Raw genomic sequence first — 22552 nt, 5'->3', positions numbered from 1 at the left:
TCAGAATCATAATTTTCACCACTACTTCTGTGCTTGCTTTGAGGACTCTATAGCAGGCCAAGTCAGTGAATGTAGAAGAGTAAACAATGGAGGCCTGATCCATTACTCCTGCTCTAACAAATGCTCCTGCACTCAGCTCCCTTGTCTAATTCTGCTCATTTAACACAGCCATTTGTCTTAGGCAGCAGCAGCAATCATTAAAAAGTAATCAAGGGACAGACTGAGAAAGGGAGGGCTAAGGCAGAGAGTGAGAGTGGAAGGGAAACCGAGTTCTGCTACATCTCCTCTATCTTACTTGACAGTAACATAGGACACTGTGAAGGCTTCTCTATCTGTGTCTTTTACTGTCTTTCTGTTTCCTGCTTAAAGGTCAACATGAGAAAAACATCCATATTTCTCATGTAATTTAACTTCACTGTGTTTTATTACCCTGAAACTGCACTTGGTTGCACTTTGCCTCTACTATTTTATATCATTACTACATAAATACACAGTCATCATGAGAAAATTAGACTCAGGCCTTTGCAAATGGTTCTTGGAATTTGCCCGGATAAACTGCTGTTGTGAAATGAAGGCCGCGACCATAGTGGTTTAATGGCAGAGCCTAGCACTCAGACTGGCGTCTCACTGGAAAAAACTCTGTTAATGCATGGTCATCACTACTGAAACCACCCTGAGTTGGTGCTAAAAGTAGTTATTTTCTTTGATAAAGTGAGTAAAAAGCACAACGCAGAGAATGCCATTACTACAGTAAGTGTGCAGCTGGCTGAATGTGTCATCCTCTGCAAAGGAAGCAGCAAAGAAGAAGTGTATTTTCTTTACTCAAGCTCACTTGGACTATCCAATTATAAGCTGTCGGTAAATGACAGCTTCAAGAGGCTCTTGTAATGCGTTTTCTGGTTCAAATCAGAAACGGATCATAGATTTCCCCATTAAAATAGCGGGGTGCCCCACAAGGTTGTGCAGAGGTCAAAGTGTTTAACCCCATGCTCTCTGCCATTTCACTCACACCGTGATCCCAAACCGCTGACTCGTGTAATGCTTCCGCCACGCCACTCACATGGGTGACCATGGGTTGGCGCAATAATACACACTGTGTGCACACAGCTGCACACGCTAACAGAAGTACATGCAAAGCGAACCCCAGTCTTTCCCCTCTCTTTGTCCCCCCCACACAGGCTGCTGTCCCTCTCCTGGGTAAAGACAAGCTGGCCATGAGTGGGACATCGTCTTGACAGATCATTCATCAATGTCAGAGTAGAGGCGTACTCTGAAGACTCCCCTGACACACACCGGATGGCCCTCATGCTTGTGCCTTCTCAACCACAACACATGCTTCTTTTTATGTGTATGCATGTAAGTGGGTTCCTATTTAAGTTTGTTTTACCTCTGACAAGTTGGCACTTGTACAAAGCACCACTACAAATGGGGTCACTTATAAAACTGACCACTGCTCCTGCAAAAGTCTTGGTGAATGGCTTGAAGTCCATTTTTGAAATTAATATGACTTGTAGCAGTACACTATTGATGCCTAAACCACTTTAACTTATACACACATTCAAACAAAGCCATCACACACAAGTCATCACACCTCTACATGACCTGGAAGTTACTAATAAAAAAGCTGTCAACTCTAATCAGGTGTAAGCAATCTTTTCTCTAACGGACTCCATATATTACAACTTAGGCCCCGTTCACACTGGGGAAAAAAATGTGGCTTAAGCAGGATTTGGCCACATCCAGATCAATCCAGATGTGTTTTTTTCCGAGTGTGAACACCTCCAATCCGGCTGAATCCAGTTTGATTTCAAGCCAGCTAGATCCACCCTCGAGAGGTGGATCTAGCAGGATTGGCTCAAATGTGGCTCAGGTGTGAACGCAAATGTGGCTAGCGAATCCGGCTAGCCACATTATTAGCCATATTACGAGGCGCCACCTAGTGGTTTGGAGAACAGCAAACACGCTGGATGAAGCCGGATTGAGTGCGGACACAACTGTGTGCTAGCCAGATTTGAAAATAGGTCTGAACGCATCCAGCTTAAAGGCTGTCTACTCAATCCTACTCTAGCTGGAATGACTTTCTCCAGTGTGAACGGGGCCTTACATTGCTCATTGCAGTCCCTTATGTGCACTGCAGCTACTACATGAAAAACAAAAACAATAGGCATGTTTAGATACAGGTATATATGTTTTTCAATACCATATGGTAAATCCTTTTAAAAAGAGAGTTGGGACTTTGTCTACTAGTCCTTTTAAAAGTTTGTAAAATTTGTAACACTCAAAAGATCTAATACAGCAGTATACTAAATAAAAATGTGCACAGCCTGTGGATTTATAAAATTGAGTTATTACAAGAACACATTTTCTATCATCATCGCTTCTAATCCAAACACTGCATTAAGTCTGCAAGTGTTCTAATTGAGAGATGAGGAGCAATATCACACTTCAACGATTACAGATGGGCTTCTATATTACACACACCCACACACAAACACCATTGCAGGCTGAGATGTATAGAGCTTTTGCATATGCTAATCTTGGGACTCACCCAAGAGTTCAGATATGCCATTTAAAATCACCACACTGACCCCAATTTAAATAACACAATTGGAAAATTCTTTGTCTGGCTTTGACTTTTTTAAATCTTGTCCTTAATGTCTATGGTAATCATTTATCATCAGTTGTTATCTCAGGAACTTGATGAGACAAAGTGTCTTGATTGAATGAACAAAAGTTAAACTGTGAGATTGCAAGACAAATTATAATGCAGTTTAGTGCATTCTGTAGGGGCTCCATGTTTCTTTCTGTGCCCCATTAGGCCCATATGGAGCTACTGTAGTAACTCACTAACACACACTCACACACAGGCACAGACCTACACACACAAAGCCAGAGCCCACATTGTGTGGGCTCACAGCGACGTAGGGATTGTCATTTGCAAATTCAGAGAACTAACTTACTTCTAAAAATGTAAGCAGTAACTTTTATCAGGCGCCCACAGCCAAAACCTTCCTTCCTCCAAACCAAAGGGCATGTATGTGGTAGAGCTGACATTTCAACTTCTCTCTCTCTCTCTCTTTCTCTAACTGAGTCACTCCAAAGGCAAAGATTATGTCTTGTTACACACACTCTGTCTGTGGTAGCACTCTTGACTGTGGTAGTGTGAACCTGTACTACTTTGTGCTGCCTTAGCACTACACACAGTTCACAGATACAGACACAGCTATATATGTATATATATATATATATATATATATATATATATATATATATATATATATATATATGTGTGTGTGTGTGTGTGTGTGTGTGTGTGTGTGTAAAAATATATTTTTATATACAGCTACTATGTAGATGTAAATAAATAAATAATACAAATAAAGCACAGCTATGTCACATTTGTGGAAAAAAAGGGAACATCTCCATAGCGGAGGCAGGTTGGAGGCCCAGGGCAGCTGGGTGTGAGCCTCAGGAGTACATGTGTTTGGTGTGAGATAACCAGGCAAAGGTGGGTGGTGGGGATTGTTACACCTTGAGCGGTGAAGAAGAAGACAGAACAGAAATAAGGCTTTGAGGTTAGCAAAAAGAAATAAAAGTCGCAATTTATCAGAATTTGAGCCTGTTTTGTAGAAAAATATAAAGCAACTTCTACTGCATTAATTAAGAATTAAAGTTATGTTGAAGGCATTCTTGGCAAGATAAAGACACAAGATCAAGTAATCTCTGGAGAACACCATGGTGGTTCATGATGAGAACTTTGTCTTTCTTGGAAGGAGAGGGAATAGAGATGGATCGGATACATTTCAAGTGCAGCCAAAAATGCTGCGAGTAAGAGAGGTATTTACATTGAGGTGCCACGCTGCTCAATCATTCTTCACAACTGTAAAAATAGGGAGACGCTTAAGCAGAATCCATTTCATGACAGACAATGTAAGAGGACTCCTGCAAACATTTGGACTAAACGGAAGCAGAGCATTTAAATTAAATCTTTTACAGGTTTGGCAAAATTAAAATGGGTGTTTTCTTCTGTGTTCCTATGTTTTCTGTGTTTGGGGGCCAAGTGTGCATGTGTATGTGTGGTGTCTTTACTCTTTCCTCTTCCCACTCCCACTTGTCTCCCAATCATAGGGCACGGCTGATGCAGCTAACAGGTGTATTGTGTTGTGATTGCTGTGTCTGCTGATGGGAACTGGGAGCTGAGAGTCTCCTTAATAAAGAAAGCCCGACCACCACCACTGTGTGTGTGTGTCAGGGCAGCAGGGAGCCAATCAACAAGAGGCGATCAGCCCGCTCTGACAAATAAACATTGCCTACACACATCATCACAAATAAAAAGGTCAGTGTCATTACAGTTACTGGAGTTGGAAGTGTGTGTGTGTCCGTGCGTGCATGCACAATTAACGCATGTGGCTGTATCCGCCCTAATCTCTCACAAAGCTACATGTGAATATGAATTTTTAAAGGTCACCATCATTAGCAGGCCATTGGCAGCTGAACATATCAGTAATACAGTGGGCCCTCAGGCTGCTGATGGTGATGAGTGAATGAGATCAGAGTCTTCATCTGGCACTGGAAGTTACGTTTGCATATGAACACCCAAATGCACAGACAATTACTGCACTAACATGCAAAAGCAAAAGGACTAGTTAGCAGCTATTGTGTGGAGACGCTGGGGACACAGCTGAATGATACTTAGCTGGAAAGAGAGGGCCGATGTGTATTATAATTATGGCTCTGATGCGGTCTTGGCTGATGAAGTAAACAACAGAATACAAACAACTCATCTGCACTCGCAGACTCTCTCCACACCACACACATGAGTGGGCAGGCAGCACTGTCTTCAGGCCACAGAAATGTGGTCACCTGTTTGTTGTTTTGGTGGGTTTGTGTGTATGCGTGTATGTTAGTGTGTCACAATGTGAGCGAGGAAAGAGGGACATTTTAAAGGGGGGTTCTACCAAGATTAATGGAGCCAATCTCCAGAGCTATCCAGCAGAGTGACCATACCCTCCCCTATCCTGTTTGACTCTTCCCCATCTCACTCTCTCTCTTTCCCCCTCTATGCACTCCTTTCCCTCGATGTAACTCTAATTAAATGAATCAATCAGTGGCAACACCAAAGCTGGACAGATAACATCACACTGGTAGGGCTAGCAGCATGAGTACCGTATGTTTGTGTGTTGCCCATGGAAAGAAGAAGGAAAGAAGAACAAGAATAAAATGGGACCAACTAGAGATGAAAAGGTAGAGAGCAACAAAGAGATCAAGCAAGCACAGAAAAAACAGGATTAACAGAAAGTAGCTTCCTCTGCTCCTCCAGAGACTTATCAGTCCAGGCTATGCTATCACATAGACACATGGATGGACATTAACCTTTCCCACTGAACTATATACTGTCCCATCTGGCCCTTATCTTCTGCTCCTAGTGGACAATATATAGCCAGTGTCAAGCTCATAATCATACCATTATTATGTAACATGATATATAAAAGCAGTGTTTGACACCACTGGTGCTCTGTGATAGGGAAATTGTCTCCCCATATCATTATCAATTATTAGCCTTAGCCCAGGATTGAATGTGTATTGCTTATTATAGGCTGTTTAAGAAAACATAAGGCGTGATATTCACCTTGACTCTTGTGCCGTGTCTCCACAAAGTCACTAGGACCATTTCTGCCACAGAGATATCACTGACAAAGGGTCAAAAAATTCATATAACATAAATGTATTTAATAACATGGGTCCACTCCAAATGTTAATGCTATGGAAATGCGTCCATAAATATTCTGTCCATGCTGAAAGACACTAGCAAAAGTCAAACAGGGTTAAGCCTATCTCAAATTATGTAGCCTAGAAAATAATATATCTATTTTGTTGATATATATAATGCCTAAAACAGTGATAGAGCCATGCATTATGTGGTTGATACAAGTCCACTGTCCATTATAGAACACACCAAACTGCAAACGCTTCTATCTTCTTCTCCAATTTAAACTATTGCACACATTAATGTGTGCTTCAGTGGCTGCAGAGAGTAGATGCGTCTATAAAATGTGCTCCCCCATGGTTTCCCATATGTGTCAGCAGCCAAGGTGTATGAGAGAGAGTGTTTAATGTGGTGTAGAAATATTGAGCTCTCTCCCTCCTGTCAGCCATGCTGGTTTGGAGTGTGTCTCTCTCTGATAACACCTGGCACAGCAAGTGTCATGGGACTTCAAGGGGGCACATAAAGTACATGTTTGCACACCAACATACTGGATATGTAGACACAAAGACAACCATCTAATTAATCTTTAATTATCCACAGCAGTCAGATTCATCGCCTGACCAGCTAGAAGTGAATTATGCAAACCGGGTTCAAAAACCTATTTTAGATTATACTTTCTGGATAAAAAGATGTCAAACCCCCTTTTTAAAAGCTCTTGTGACAACTAAGTGAACAAAAACTCCACACTGAGAAAGAGAGCAGTCTGTCACAGCCTTGACATTGTGGATGAAGGCCATCAAAGAAAAACAGTGGGACCGCTCTCAAATTGGAGACCAAAAACAGAGCCATGCGCACAGGTAGCAAAACATACTCACATAACTACAAAATACACACATGAAAAAGTAGCGAAAACACACAAATGCCACCCTGACCCTCGGATGTGAATGGCAATACAAGAAGCATGGAAGGCTCTTTTATTCAGCCCAATTAAAAAAGGCAAAAAGCCCAAACAAAAGGAGTGTTTTATTGCACTCCCGACTATCAGCAGAAAGGCTCATTAGCCACAGCAGCATAATTAGCAAGATGCTGAACTCCTCGTTAAGGAGGGGCCCGAGCCGTAAACAAACCCTGCTGAACTCCAAACGCCCACGGTCTCTCTCTCTGTAATGAACTGCCACCGCTGTTCCCTCCCTGTGAGAGAACCAAGCGCACAGACAGGAAGGCTCTGACAGAAACAAACATACACACACTCTGACAAATACATATCCAAGGTCTGCTACACAAACACCCACAGCACAAACAAACTACCTCTCGGGGACACTGTCTTTCTTGACAACGACATGAAAGAAAACACACATTACGTGCTGATATGTAAAAAGAAAATGTATGCATGCAAAACATACATTTTGTATAATACTACAGCCATACTATACCCAACATGGACAATATCTGACAGCTTGCTGGATCTTGACTTTGGCACGGTTTTAATCCTCAACCCGTTATGTGCCTGTTTTAAATAGGAATGACTGCCAAAATAACAAATGTGAGCCTGTGATTAAATGCAGTGCAGTCAATAAGGCAGTCAATATCAGTTAATTTTTTTGCTCTCTAGTTCTTAGTTAAATCAAACTGTTTCATCTGGATGGAATCTGTAGATTAAAGAAATTCTGTTCCATTATACTAGAGTGAGAGAATAATATATCCTAAAAATCATAAGAAGGGGCAGCTGTTTTATGCAACTGGAACATCTATATTTAAATAATTGACACAAAACTGTTGACACATACAGAAGAAAATGTACCTGCAAACATGACATTCCTAAAACAAACACAGTTGTCATGGTGTGTCTGTGTGTGTGTGTGCCAGCGAGACAGAAGACATTTGTGACCCAAACCCTCTACTTTTCTGAGTAGGTCAGCCATTATAATCAAAAACTTGTTTTTGTAGAAAACAAAATGTTCATGTATGTGTGTGCTTGTACAACTATCTAGGACCATTTTAAGTTGCAATCCAACAGATTGAAGATGCTAGGGGAAGTGAGGACACTTTGTCCTGCTCTCCTTTATCAAAGTAAAATTAAAGGCTTATGTCTAAGGCCATAATTTGTGACGTTGAACTGAAGTGCCCAGTGCTGTATATATCTGTCTGATCTATGTAAGTGTGAATTTGTGTTTGTGAAAACACTAGATGTGGCTCACCTGCAGCAGGGGTCTCTGGACACCAAGTAGCTTCATGGTATCAGCAGTGGCTAGGATCTTCAGGGGGTCAGATGCTTTACTCACAGCCTCAATCTCCTTGTTGATCTCTGTCCGCACCTGACAAAGGTTTACATTAAATACATAAATATCCAACTGTCTGTTTTTCAAGCTACTGTAATGAAGCTTAGCATAAAAGAACAGAGCTAGATTTTTTTGACTTGACATTTTTTTAAAGGTGACATTATTTCCTCGAGTCACAGTAATTCAAAGTGGCTTCTTATGTTTCATGTAAAACACTGCTGGGTTCCAGATGGACACTTGAATAAAACACACTGAAAAACAAAAAAAACAAACTGAACACAGGGGTTTAGTTGAGTTCTGCAAAAATCTTTTATATATATTTTAATGTGTGAATACAATACATGAATATGTTTGTTGCCCATTAAAGTGGCCACTTAAGAAGAATTATACACTTGCAAATTAAAGTGTAGTTGGATTTTAAAAGCTATTGTATTCAGGTAAAGTAAGTGGTCCCCAGCTCTTTGCTACTATATTATTTAGTTCAATTTTTTTTTTGAGAAATCTGAAGGATCACCAAATGTTATTTGACAGGAAAAATTAGCTACACAATACCATTTTTCAGGTTTACAATTCAGTACAAATGATTCCACCTATAAAGTAACAAACTACAATTTTCAACACACAGAATACTTTTTCATCTACAGTCAATTTTCTGAGAAAGATGTGATGTTTCATTTCACGAACCTGGTTGAGGAAGAGGTCATTAATGTAGTACGTGAGGAAGGCTCGGAGCTGGCACTGCTTGGCCTGGCCCGGCCCCATGTTCATCTCTATCTCCTGAATGAATCTGAGAAAAGCAAACATACAAACATAAAAATATGATAGCACCAGCTGTGAAATGTGGCTAATTTATACCTTAAATGTTTGAAATGTTATCACAGGACCAATGTAAGACAGAACTGAGAACAGTAACTTTGCACCAATGCCATAGGAACTAAAAGCTATAAATGTCTCAAGGTGTCTTTGAACAGTGCAGTTAACCTACACTGCTCCACTGGAGCTGCCCGGAGCAATTAGGGCAACATTTTAGTTTATGCTCTTGGTATGTGCCTGTAGAATAGTGTTAAAAATCAGGTAATTCATTATAGCAGAATAACTGAAAAACATACCCAAGTCAAAGCTATCATACGCATGCTCTCTGAATTCTCCTGTAAAGATGGTGTCTGGTTGGTCAGATAGGGTCAGACAGTTATGTATGGGTTTGCAGAGGCCCATACACACCTCGTTTGTCAGAGAATCACTGGTCACTGGCCTTGTCTCACACACACCACAGGGCAAACCATGCAAGAATAAGTGCCTTCTCAAGCGTTCAGCACATATAAATGCACAAATAAATCAAACTCCTCACAAAAGAATTCTTTGACCTATTAGACCTTTAATGTATGACATAAACTTCAATGTGAGAGGCCAGGAAAAGGAAAAACTCAGCATAGACGGACATAATATAAAACCGATGCTACAGAGAAGACTCTTAATGTGGATTAGACTAGACATAACCATTTGTAAGCAGACAGTCTCCATTGCTTGGAAACCCATCTCTGTGCTTTAGCAATGTGAGGTGGAAGCTAGAGGCTGCAGCCCTGCAGACAAGAAGGGACACATAGTGTCTATGCATGAATACAGATGAGTGGGGAGTAACGATTGATTAGCTAAAGCTAACTGTACATACACAATATAAATGTGCAAATAAAAACTCAGCATCTGTACCCAATTAGTCAGCAAGAGCTGCAGGAGTGTGATTGTGTGAGTGTATGCGTGTCTGTGCGTGTGTGAGATTGTGCATCCTTGTGTGTCAGAGTAAGCAAACGAGAGACAGAGCGAGCAAGGAACCTAACCCTATTCTAAATCCCTCATTGATTCCCCCTCACACTCTACCACAACAGAAAGTTAAGTAGGAAAAACTCTTCTGTGGCCTCATTAAAACCGTCAAGCTTGCAAAACAGTGGATGCCAGATATAGAGCTTCACAGTATACAGTAAATATGTAGAGAGCACAACGTAAACATTCCTCCTTTACAAAGAAACAAACCATTTTTGCTGACAACTTCCTTTCTAGAAATCAATCTTCAGATAAAAGTTGCCAGTTTAAACGTTGTTTCTGCGATCCATCGCGTGCTGTCATTATTGTCATTGTTTCAATACAAGTGTCATGATGATGGATCTTTAAGTTAGTGTGTGAGAACAGATGGATTTTTGTAGGCAGGGGTGATAACGTTTGAGTAATGTAGCAGGAACAAGGCAGTAAAATGGCTTTGTCTATCCAGAAGGCCATCTGGCTCAGAGCCGTGGGCCCCCCTTTCCTCCAGGATGGCGAGCCCATGGGTGATGCAGGGGAGTTTTGCCAAGGCAACTTGGCAAAAGGCACTGTCGGGGTCCACAATGCTTTGACAGCCCAAAGAGCACAGTGTCAGCAAATTTACATTTTAAGAGTGTATGTTTAGTGATGGAGACAACATGCATTAAACAAAATGTTCTCTGAGAGGATTCAGAGAAATCATTTGGAGGTTAGAGCATTGAGCCTGGTTAAAATGCAAATGGATAAATAAACCAGGGAAAAGCACAGCAGAGCAGTGTTCTCTAAATGGATCCTGAAAGAAAATCTCTCCCAGCTTATTATCATTACAAACGCATCTTCCAAATGTCTGCCTTGCTGATGGCATGACATGCTGTAGAGAGAAAAGCAGCTTGACGACAACGATGATGATGATGATGGCAGCGATAACAAATGACACAGTAGCAAGCATAGCCATTTAAAAACCATAAACTTGTCTCAAAACTCAGAACAGTACTATCTTTGCAGAGTGTGGAAGGCCATTTGCAGATTTTCTGAGCCAAACCTCCTACACAAAAACATGGAGAAATAGACTGACCTCTAGCTGGAGAATGACAGCTTCCCTCATTTGATTTCTCAAGGCTACAAGTGAGCTTGACTTTACAACGGTCTTAACTGCTTTTTCCACCAGTTATCATGAGCCTGGTCGGATGGATTCTCAACTTGTCTGGCTTGAGTTCCCTCTATATTAACAGTGAAGTCCATAAGATGTTTTAAAGGGCACAGTAAAACCATTTTGACATTTCTCTATTATAAAATAAGTGTGCCTGTGCAGCTATATATATATATATATAGCCTAATCCTCTTCAGAAATTTAAATTACACAAAACATAAATGGCATGTGCCTTTTTAAATAGCCTCCATTTACCTGAAAAAGCATTCCTCATTAATTAAATGCTTTCAATCCACAAAAAGAAAAAGAAAACAGCAATGTTATCCACTTCCACTTATGATGCTGCTATAATTGGACCTGAAGTGACGTTAACAATGTCAGTTTCATTGCAAGGTGACAACAAAACACACCAGTCAAGCATATGGCTGCTGCATGCAGCAGAGGTGTCGGCCAAGTGGCTAAGGCAAAGCTGTGGAAGCAGCAGAGAGACACAGCAGCAACAACACAGCGTGGACGAGCCCCTGTGTGTGAAATCTTAATAACCTTAAATAATCTGCTTATCTACCCTCACAAGTGTGCGCACATACACAATTTTTTAACTGCCCCAGAAAATACTGCGGCAGACATTTCACGCACAGACTTGCATGCCACAAAGGTTGTTAGTGGGTGTCAATTACAAGAACTGAATGAATTAGATCATTGACATGACAACGAGATTGAGAGTGAGTTTGTGATGCTTGTAATTCAATTACTGATCATAATTATTATTGCTGCTGACCTCATGATCACAGTAACTTTATGCCATACAAGGCACAAACCTGTCTGACTGCTCCAACAGACTGAACAATAGATTTTAAATTGTATGTTTAAATTAAATCTACCCACTATGGCAAAGGGACATTTACTGCATGCATGTATTCATTTGTTTAAATTGGCAGTATGTGAATAAATTGGAACATTATTTTTTTCTTTTGCCAACAGCTGGTGGATTTCTAATTTCTAATTATACTACAAAACACCACAAAATATTATTTTTTTTCTCACTCCCAAGAGCCTTAGTGTACAACAGCTGTAGCTAATATTAGCTTGCTTGCTAATGTAGAGAAATTGCTAACTACATAATGCAGCAAACTCCTTTACACTTCCTGGGCTGTATGAACTACAGCTGTATATACTGTCAACAGATCCCATACACACACATTCACACAGGTGCCAAGAACCACACACATATCACACATCCATTTAATCTGTCATAGCGTGTGCTATGTATCCCCGTGCTCTGCTCAGAAGGCTTCGTCTCCTCTGGATCCATGACGGTTTCACCAGTTGCACTCCAAACCTAGTTTTTTTAGCAGCAACTGCTGATGATTACACTTGACAGCATGTAATTATCTGTCATTAGGAAACAGATGTCAGACCCTAGGGTCTGAAGCTGAATAGTTGTAGATGCTATGTGCTCTGTGTATTGAGAAATATAATTCCCTGCAGACATATGTATTTATAAAATGTTTTGGTTTTTTTTTGGCCAGGGAGATACCTATTGTAGTGTATTGTATTTTAATGCCTCTAATTATTTAGAAAAAGCTAAGGTTTGATTTTATTAGATAGCTAAAACAAATGAGAACAGACAGGGACAAAGATGTTTTATAGCAGCAGCTCTGAATTCATTTCCCACTAGAAGGTAAACCTAAGGTAACATATGCTTCTTTAAATGGAAAGGGTTGGGATCCCATCATCTATCTCTATCTGCAGCCAGGAGCGGCGTAATGATGCCGAAAGAGAAATGGGATAAAGACAAAGATTTAAGAAAGACAGCAGAATAAGAGTGTGCTGAGATCGATTAGGGACTCAGCATTTTTAAATCTCCAAGAATTCCCCTCAGGCACGAACCTATCAGCTATGGTGAATTCTGATTTTGCCGCCCAGAGAGGGAGGCTTGTTCTGTAAAGACCTGTCACACACCAAGGACAGGACAAACTGAAGCTCCGCCAACTGAGAAAGAAAAGGAAGGAGAGTGAGTGCAGGTGGATGTGCCTGTGCATACCTGCTTCTGTGGCACACACTAAATCAGTCTGACTGTCAAACTCACACACACACACAATTACAGACAGACATAAAAATGTACTGCCACATCAGTACAGTACACCAGTACACACTTGAAAGCACTTATCTATATTATACTTGCTTGATGCACTACCAGGTCACTTGGGGAGGATTTCCAAACTCATAAAATAATTTTAATGGATGGGAACACTTTATGGGCTTTATGGCACAACCAACATCAGCTTTAGTTCCAACTGATCAGACAATAAATGCCGGAATGGCAGCTTTTAACTGTGATCCAGCCGCACATTCAATATTGATTCTCTGGGAATATTACACACCCCAATACACACTACTTAATCATTTCTAGAGCAGTGTTAATGAACTCACACCTGGGTATATAAAGACTTGTTCATGAGATTGGATGAGGAATCCAGATTTTCTTTTATTTTATTATTTCAAGAAGATCACTGCTTTTAAAATATTATGCATTCTAAGACAGTTACCAGCACCACCACTGGATGGCACTGTGTCAGCTTACTCGGGCTACATGTCCAGGTATAAGAGGACACTTTTCTTCATCCCAGGTTACAATGGTTTTGAGAAAGATTCCAGTAGGTGTGTATCATCTGTAACCTGCCTGCACTAGTGTGTATGTGTAAAAGAGAAGAAGAAAAAAAGGAAACAGGAGAAAGAGATTTTGTTTTAATGTGACAATACTGTGTGTGATTAAGTATGTGAGCATGTGTTTTCATCAGTCCCCGGTGAAATGCGTATGGTCTTCCCACACACCACCCACGCCTCTGCCAGATTCCCTGCTGTTTATACCCTGCACTTGCCCCTGCTGCTGTATCACATACGCTGAAGGCTTTTGGTACGTTTGCGCTGTATATGTGTGTGTGTGTGTGTGTGTGTGTGTGTGCAATGTGTGAGGTGGTGTGTGTGAAAGAAGAATAGAGGGAAAGATGCAAATGAATTATGGAAATTAGTAGAGTGAGAGTGTCCACATGCTTACAGCAGCACGTATAAATGAGCTTCATAATCAGAACCTTCGCTTGGGAGGAGCAGATTTAATAGAATTTAAAGGAGAGGGCCATCCTGATGCAGCATAATATACACACAATACAGACCACAATGCAGAGTGAAAGACAGACAGAAAGGACTCCCATTCTGAGACAGATTGTCTCTCATTATTTTGTGTTTGATCCCATCATTCAAAGAAGAAGCAAATAGCCACTTGCATTTGAATTGGATTTGTTTTTTCAATCCAAATCTCCTCAATTAGATGCAACCTTGGCTCCTCGCTTCCATTTGTCAAAACTTTGTTAGAAATAAACACATTGTTGTAAATCGTATCTAATATGTCATTAAGAAGCAGCTTCCAACACAGAAAGAGACAATAACTGCAGTTCCACAAGTGGCCACTTGTGGCAAAAGTAAATCAATCTCCACAGACCTCTTTGTTAAAATGTACAGCAGAAATATGTTTACAACATGAGGGCATAAAGGGGCATTTCCACTACGGTGTGTACTGCAATTATTAATAATGTAAGAAAATGTTAGAATCTGCGTTTGACACAACAGCTGTTCTTTCTCTGTATAATGTACACCCAAATATATCACCTACATTCACAATAATGTCTCAGCACGAATTTCTATCAATATTTTGCACACTTGTGTGTGTGTGTGCTGGTCTGTCGCAGTGTGGTGCAGACCAATTAAAACAGGGAGATTGATGACCAGAGGCTCTGGGTAGCAGCAGCGGCAGCAGTGGTAGCAGACAGCTGCTTCCTGCAGACAACAGGAAATGAGATGGCCTTGTTTAGCTGACGCTGCCAACACCAACACCACAGAGCCCTCAAAGACAAATCACCATTATGCCGCTGCTGCTGGCCCACTCCTCCATCTTGCAACAGCGTGCTCTCCACCCTCTATCTCTTTATCTCTTCCTAATTCTTCCCAAGACTGTGTCTCTCATTAGTCTTTTTTAATAAGAATAATGCCGCTTAGACAAGTTCAGCTACTATAGATGCTAACTATAGATGTACACAGAGAGATGCTACTTTTGTTCTTGCTTGATCTGTCAATGATACAAAGCCTAAGGTTGCAAAATTACACTTAATCATGTGGTAATCTCAATAATTTAAAAAAATGACTAACAATGCTGGTAAGTCACATGACCTTGCCATTTTTATTAATCTATCTGTCTATCTAGTTTTACACACTGGTTTTCAAACACACCCACCTTATCTCACGTGCTGCCTAAAGCAAATAAAATGAGAGCAGCAGGGGTACACAACTGCCCACTACTGATTTATAACAGCCTCCAAATTCTCAGTGGACATGCTCTTTTTATTTCTGAAAGTTTATCACTTAAGTTTTGTGAAGTTTAGATAATGGGCTGTCTCAGCTGTCAACTTAAAGGTAAAAAGATTTCTGCCATGATGACAGGCTCACAACTTTTACTATGAATATCACTTACTATGACACAAAAAAGTAGCTGTGACACAATTGTATGCTACTCAATAAGAACAACTCTTGGTTCATCTTAAAGTCTGGTTGATTAAATATTAATTATTTTGCTCTAAATTAATCATAGTCAATGGTGACTTGGTGCAACATTTTACTTGAGTTATACATTTTGTATTGCCATTAATAAGTAAGACTTTGCAAGCCATTATCATTTAACATGTGATACATTATCTTATTTGTTTGGCAATCAATGGTAGCAACTTTTTTCCTTTGCTGTCCTGTGAATGGAGAATGGCTGAGGGACGCAAAGGGAGGGTCAGCTCTCTCACATCCTACATTGAACCATTAAGACTGTCTGAATGTCACAATGGGAGGCTACTGGGCCTAAATTACTGCTTTTGAGTCCACTGTACAATGTCAGCCAATACAGACAGAGCAGCAGGTGACAGCACTGCTCATGGCTGGGGTGTGGGTGTGTGTGGGTGTTCGGCCTCTTCAAATAACGTATGTTCTTAACAACAAGAACTAACTGCTTAGCTGGGACACACACAAACACACAATTCTCTATTAGGCAGGTGCAGACATAAAATGGGTCTGGCATGATTGTGCCCTGCTCAGTACTTAAGTATTTTAGGTGTTCATCTCCTCCTTAAAAAAAAAAACTCTGATTACCAAGCAGGGCTCTAAGTGGACTCCCACAGGGGGAACAGAGTGTTTTGCTAAATTGAGACAGGAAGTAAAAAACAAAGCTGATGGAGCAGAATACAGGCACCAACAGTTATTTATAAATTACTCACAACTTAAAATGACTCCTTTTCTTGCCCATCCATAAATTATCTGCATTTCTACCACAAGAACGTTCCTAGAGGACCAGGATGCTTTCCATTGCAGGCATCAGGGTCCACACTGAGATCTTAGAAAATATTTTGTTCCCCCTAAAATTCTCTGTTTAGGAAGTAGTACTCTTTAAAAGAAATTTGGATAATTGCTCATTGCAGGTCAATAGTCTGAATAAAACTTTCAGGTCCAGCAACCAAAACTTGCTGCTTACACTTTGTTGTTCCTGCTACTCGGGGTATAGTGTTAGAGAAGGTTGTGAGAAAGTTCAACTCATTTCTACATTCCAGTATGAACTTAAGACAGGACTCACAAGGAAAATGGTAAAAAAGTCAGAGATCTATGCCAAGAATATTGTGGTGGCTTTTTGTGTGAGAATCCTTTTAGTTTCAAAAAGTAAAAGCCTTAGGGTTAAAGAATGAAGAGGCAAACAGAGGCTTTGGACCCAATTAAATGTACAAACCACTATTTTTTTAAACAATCGAAGAAGTTGAGAGAGAATCAACAAATACAAACCAAATATTAGTCCCGAGTTAATGAGAACAGAGATGGAACCTAATCTTTATCTTTCACCTTTTAAAGAAAGTCATCACACAAGACAAACTTTTAAGGAGTAAAATAACAACAGATAAAGCGTGTGAGCCAAGCAGACTGAAAGAGTGATCCGATCTTTTCTCACCTTTGGAAACACTGACACACCCTTACATTATAATCTTTTCTAATCAAAAACTGATGGCCATGATATAAACTTCTAAGCCAGTGAAGGACACTCACGCTTCAGTGAGTGACTCAGCAACACTGAAATGGCAACTATCCCTTGGAGAGCTAAGTGCAAAGGCACTTTTCAATTCGCCTGAAGAGTACTGCGAAAAACACTTAACCTGCACACAAAACACACAAAGGGCTGCCAGAAAGGAATGACATGAGAAGTCTATTTTGGCCCAAAGGGTAAAGTGAATGGAAAGTTGCCCTGAAGACAGCAGGCAAGTCAAGGTCAACATGATTGCTTCAAGGAAACAGCAATGGTTTTAATATTTTCTCAAAGACACAATGGCCACAGGTGAAAAATGTCATAGTGCTGAGTAATATACTGTATACAACTACTTTTGCAGAAAACTGGTTTCATCTGACATTCCCATTTGGGTATGTCTATATTTCCTTCACATTCCCAGCTGGCACAGTATATAAGCGCTGTATAGTATCATAGATGTCTAAAGGTTGATGCATTCAAATGTGCTGCTAGGTGAACCGTTGCATTTCAAGTTTTCTTCTGATTAAAAAAACACTTTATATTTATCACCTCTTCTCCTTACTGTAGCCTTTATCTCTTCCTCTCCATCTCCCACCTCATTGCACTCCTTTTTTCTCTGCCCTGCTGTCATCTCTGGTCTCTTATCCCCTGTAACACTCAGACTCTTCCCTTTCCCTCATCTTTCTCTCTTACCCTCTCTCCCCTAATTCCCCTGCCTCTCTCTATTTTTACCACTCTATTGCTGTTATCTCTCTGTGGCACAGTTTCAATACACCCCCACCACCCCTCTCTTACCACACCTTTCCTTCATCTCTCTCTCTCCTAGTCTTCAATTCCATTTAGACCTTTATGTTAGCGTAGGACTTTCCATCCTGTGGCGTCCAGGTAGTAAATTGAAATGGTTCTGGGGGGCTCCATTGAAGCCTGATTGAATTTACAAAAAGAGAAAGTGCCATAAAGAGAACTAGTGGTGAGAGGTCTGTAATACACTGAAGGGCTTCCCAAGCTATGACATTGTTGACAGGAGCACATAAGAGGCAAGTAGGTGGGGGGCACGGAAGGTGAGGACTGGTGGGAAAGGGGAAAAAACGGAGGGAGGGGAGAATAAAAAATGGTAAAAGGGCAGAATGATTGAAAATGTATAAAACTCTTCATCAGCATGAAAACCAGCCTATTACCCATCACATGCAAGCAGACAGACAGAAACACAAAAACCCTCACAAGCATGTACCCTTGATAGTGACACATCACAGAAATGCCTCAATCACGGTTTGCATGGCCTGGAGGGAACGAGGTGACAGGTCTCATATTGGAGATGGCCAACAAAATGCAATTCCGGGAAGTCAGCTCTAGGGCTGTGTGTCTGTCATGCCTACAACTCTGATAATACTCCCACACATCACATTACACTGCTGAAATAGTCACCTCTCAGGGTATAGGACAAAATGAAGGTGGATACACACCATGCCACACACATCGCATGCAGGTGTTTGTGTATACATTACTTCTGGGAGGAAAATATGATGTGAGGGGTTAAATTATTTATTGAGCCTTTCGTAGCCTTTCCAAGCCTGTTTTTTTTTTGTAGTGTCATGTCTTAGTTTGTGTGTGTGTGCATGTGTGTGTCCACTTTAAAAAAGGCTCTCAAGGGAGAGAGACAACCTTGAGCTAGCACTAACCTTTAACTTGGTATGTTTCACTTTAAAAAGGGACAGGAGTGTAGGCGAAGTGTGCATGTGTGTTTTTACATACATGGCCATATGGGTGAATAAGGAATCTGTCCATAAAACATTTTTAAGTGACAAGATGACCAAAGGGAGGTGAGAGGTGTAAGAGGAGGGGAGACTAGTGGGTAAATTAAAAAGTAAATCTGAGTTCTATAGTAAGATTATCAATTGTAACGGACAAATGCAATCTCTGAAAATTAATAATTTCAAAAAACTGCAAGCTGAAATGACTTTACTAGGGAAACCCTACCTTATTTCAGCTACTCTATTGCAAGTACCAGTCTCATCTCAAAAACAATCTCAGGTTGTTAAGATGTAGTCTGAATAGGTAGGTTTAGCCTGAGGCAGAAGATGGCCAGTGACTGTGCTTTTATCAGAGGGGAGCTCATACCACCTCTGTGATACCAGAACAGAAGAGAGCCTTAAATGAGATGAGCAACTACAGGGTCTTTAGGACACTACAGTTATACATTATTAATATTATGGGAATTCAGGCTGGTGTGGAGTTCACTCGAACTACAGTAATGAACAGCTAGTCCAGAAACCAGATAGCATTTTAGGCTTATATGGGGCGGGTTTGACAGAATGATTTAAAAAAATGATCTGAAGGAATAATTTTAATTGTGGAACATTTTCTCTAGCTGATTACATCCAGTTTTGTTAGGTTTAGCCATGTAAAGTTTAAAATCTACAGAGACACATGAGGTCACCTACTTAATCTGCTTTATTTTCCATGTATCACTAAAGCACCAACTGGCCAATTAGTGAGTAGAAGCGGCTTAATTAGTCATAACAACTGGTCACTGTTGGGATTTTTAGCAAATTTTTCCATGGCAACTTTAGGACCAAAGCTTATTGTTAAACTTTTGAGGAATGTGTCATTACAAACATGAGAAAATCCCAGAATAGCCATAAGCTCAGCAACCCAAAGCTATTGAGGAAGATAGAATACACTGTAGCGTCTCTCAGTATTCCCCACTTGTGCCAGTTGTCAGCACTTTAACCAAATACAGACACTGACTCAGCTCGCTAATTTGCCAGCATAAAATATTGAAAATAGCGATTCGCTGCAACTAATTTGCATTTTTTGCTTCCACATACACACCAAAGAGGCATTTATGCATCTACTGTAGTGGCTGTTACATGACACCAGGGAGAGCATGAAACACACTACCCCCCCCCCCATGCAGTCATCTTCATCCTATGAAATGCATTGTATTCCCTGCTTTTCCCCTGCCGTCTGCAGTGAAGTACATATAAGAGTGTTCAAGAGTCTCTGGTAAATAAAGCCAGGTTTATACAAGGTCACCAGAAAAAAAACACTCTTTTGTCCAGGCAGAACAAGTTGAGAGAGACAGAAACTTTTGTCTGGCCAAAACCTGAAGATGCTGTCAATATTGTATCAGTTACAAATGTATATATACAGTGCTGTTTTTTTAAGTATGAGACTTTAATGCTCTTCTTTAAACAAGAATAGAGGTTCAACATAATGGTGACATGCAAGTATAGGATAACAATGAATAAACTAATGGATATAGACTGAGGTTCTGCTGATCAGAAGAATATTTCTTCTTAGTTTTTCTATGCAATAAATGAGTCGGTGAGACAAAGAGGGCAGTCAGAGGAACAAGGAGAGAGGAAGAGACAAGACAAGGATTAGGCATGAGGAGTCATAATAAGCAGAACACACAGCCCACAGCTATAGACAGAGGAGAGGAATCAACAGATAGACAGACACAGGCAGTCTTGTGGCAGATGCAGAGATGACCAGGTGTAATTCTGAGCAACCCACTGAAACTTGATGTAAAAGGAAAATGTAATCGAGGCACATAATAAACACATGCATTTATACCTGCATTATAGCTGATGAAAACATTTAAATACAGTTAAGATAAAGAATGGATGCATACAGTTTTAAAGGAATTAAAACATTGAAGCTTTCCTGATGCACAATAAATCACTATTATAACCAGCCAATAATTAGTCAAAAGATTTATATCCATCTTTCCTGTACTACATACTGTAATATGTTAATTGTATATGTATAGATATAGGTATATGTCAATTCACACTTCAAGGATAAGGCAGGTGAGAGTGTTATCTGCTCTTTCTTTGATCAACTACAACCAATGGTCTCTTTTCACTCTGCTATCTTTCAGTGTAACGAATGCTTTTGCCAGCCTACATCCTGGAATGCTCTCATTACCTTGGTGCAGTTGCCAAGGGAGCCGGCGTGATATTCAATACTTCTGTTACCCATCCCTCCAATCTCATTTACACTTGACACCTGACATTTGCATAATGGCCTCGCTCCATCTCTTATCTTGTGAAATACAGGGTGGAGGTGAGGTTGTTATGGTGTGTGTGTGTGTGTGTGTGTGTGTGTGTGTGTGTGTGTGTGTGTGTGTTCATATGCTCATACTTGTTTGGTTGTGATGAGTAGATCTGCCTATCTAGAGTGTGTATGTGTGTAAGAGTGTGTTGCAGGCAGGGGTTAAATGACTTCCTTCTTAATCTAGCTCATTAAGCCTGTGGAGAGCTTGGAGTGCACCATATTGGCTGATTTGGGACAATTTGTGGAAATGCTGGCAGGAACATGTAAATGTGCATGCTAATCAGGGATGTCGTGACCCTAATCAGTCAGAAACAGATATTACAGCATCAGGAAAATTGAAGACGAACATGATTCTTTGTCTTTTTTTTGTAACGTAAGTGGGAGATACTGGTGTGTGCTTTGAAAATGTCACTATGTCAGAGTCATTGGAGTCTTGCACCATACTGGTCAGCTCATTCATCACAAGAGATGGTTGTAGAACCATTCAGCACACAGCAGTGTCAAAGAGAACTCTCCTGATCAAACTAAATATATTTCCCTACATGCCCATTTTTACATATTACTTTAATCAGCTTTCACCTTTAGCCTCAACCACTAGAAACCGATGGTTTGACTTCTATATTTCAACTATAGTCCAAGTTTATAAGTGATTCATTTAAAAGGGCAACCTAACTGCTTTTTAACCTGTTTCCCAATTACTACATTTGATGTACTTTATATCTCTATAGCACCAATAGTGGAACCCAGCAAACCTGTTGGGTTATAATTACAGTATCCAAACACATCATACATTAAGTCACATTTAACATTTTTATTTTAATGTCTGGAGGAAGCTGCTAGAGACAGGGAGGGCCTGGGGGTCTCTGCTCCCCCTGTTGCTATCACATCCACAATGGAATAAGTGGTTTGGACAATGGATGGCTGGATGGAGGGATAACCTACCAGGCTTTGTTCTAAATAGTTTGATTGGCTAATCTTTAGAGGCCAGTCAGAGAAGTGGATCGGATTATACATTTTTGGTGGTGTTTCCCAGGAAATGTCCCTGTTGCCAAGTGAAACAATAATGTGACAAGAAAGACCAGAGAGCAAAAAACGTACAGCTCACATCTCATTTGCAGCTCATTTGAAGTGCTAAACTTCCAAAAGTTCTGAATGGAGAAATCCTTGTGGACAAAAAAGTGCTTATACATACTGTCTTTACATTGCCTAAAATAACACAACCTAATACAAGAGGTCGGGAACTCTGATACTTCTGATAAAACTATTCTTCTTTGCATATTTGTGCACATTACAGAATCTCATAATCTACCATTCTGTCACAAATGCTTCACTTTATGTGGCGCCCCCCTCTAAAAGAAAAAAAAACAATACACTCGTCTCTCTCATCCCTTCTGGCCAGAAAGCTGGTGAGCTTGAGCAGAGTGAAATGTCGTACTTAGCAAATTGCATTTGAAACC

At 40.4% G+C, this 22552-nt stretch overlaps 1 protein-coding gene across 2 annotated transcripts in view; it reads right to left on the bottom strand.

The window, feature by feature from the left end:
- Positions 1-22552, bottom strand: part of exoc4 (exocyst complex component 4) — a 92120-nt gene that overhangs the window by 26447 nt on the left and 43121 nt on the right. For both annotated transcript variants that reach the window (XM_028433677.1, XM_028433686.1), the window contains exons 12-13: positions 8671-8773; positions 7906-8022 (exon numbers count right to left, since the gene is read on the bottom strand). In XM_028433677.1, coding sequence (XP_028289478.1) covers positions 7906-8022; positions 8671-8773 — 220 coding nt within the window. The remainder of the gene's footprint in view (positions 1-7905; positions 8023-8670; positions 8774-22552) is intronic.

This window comes from Parambassis ranga, chromosome 2 (assembly GCF_900634625.1).
Source record: "Parambassis ranga chromosome 2, fParRan2.1, whole genome shotgun sequence".
Classification (NCBI taxonomy): Eukaryota; Metazoa; Chordata; class Actinopteri; family Ambassidae; genus Parambassis; species Parambassis ranga.
This window is presented reverse-complemented; position numbering and strand designations above follow the sequence as displayed.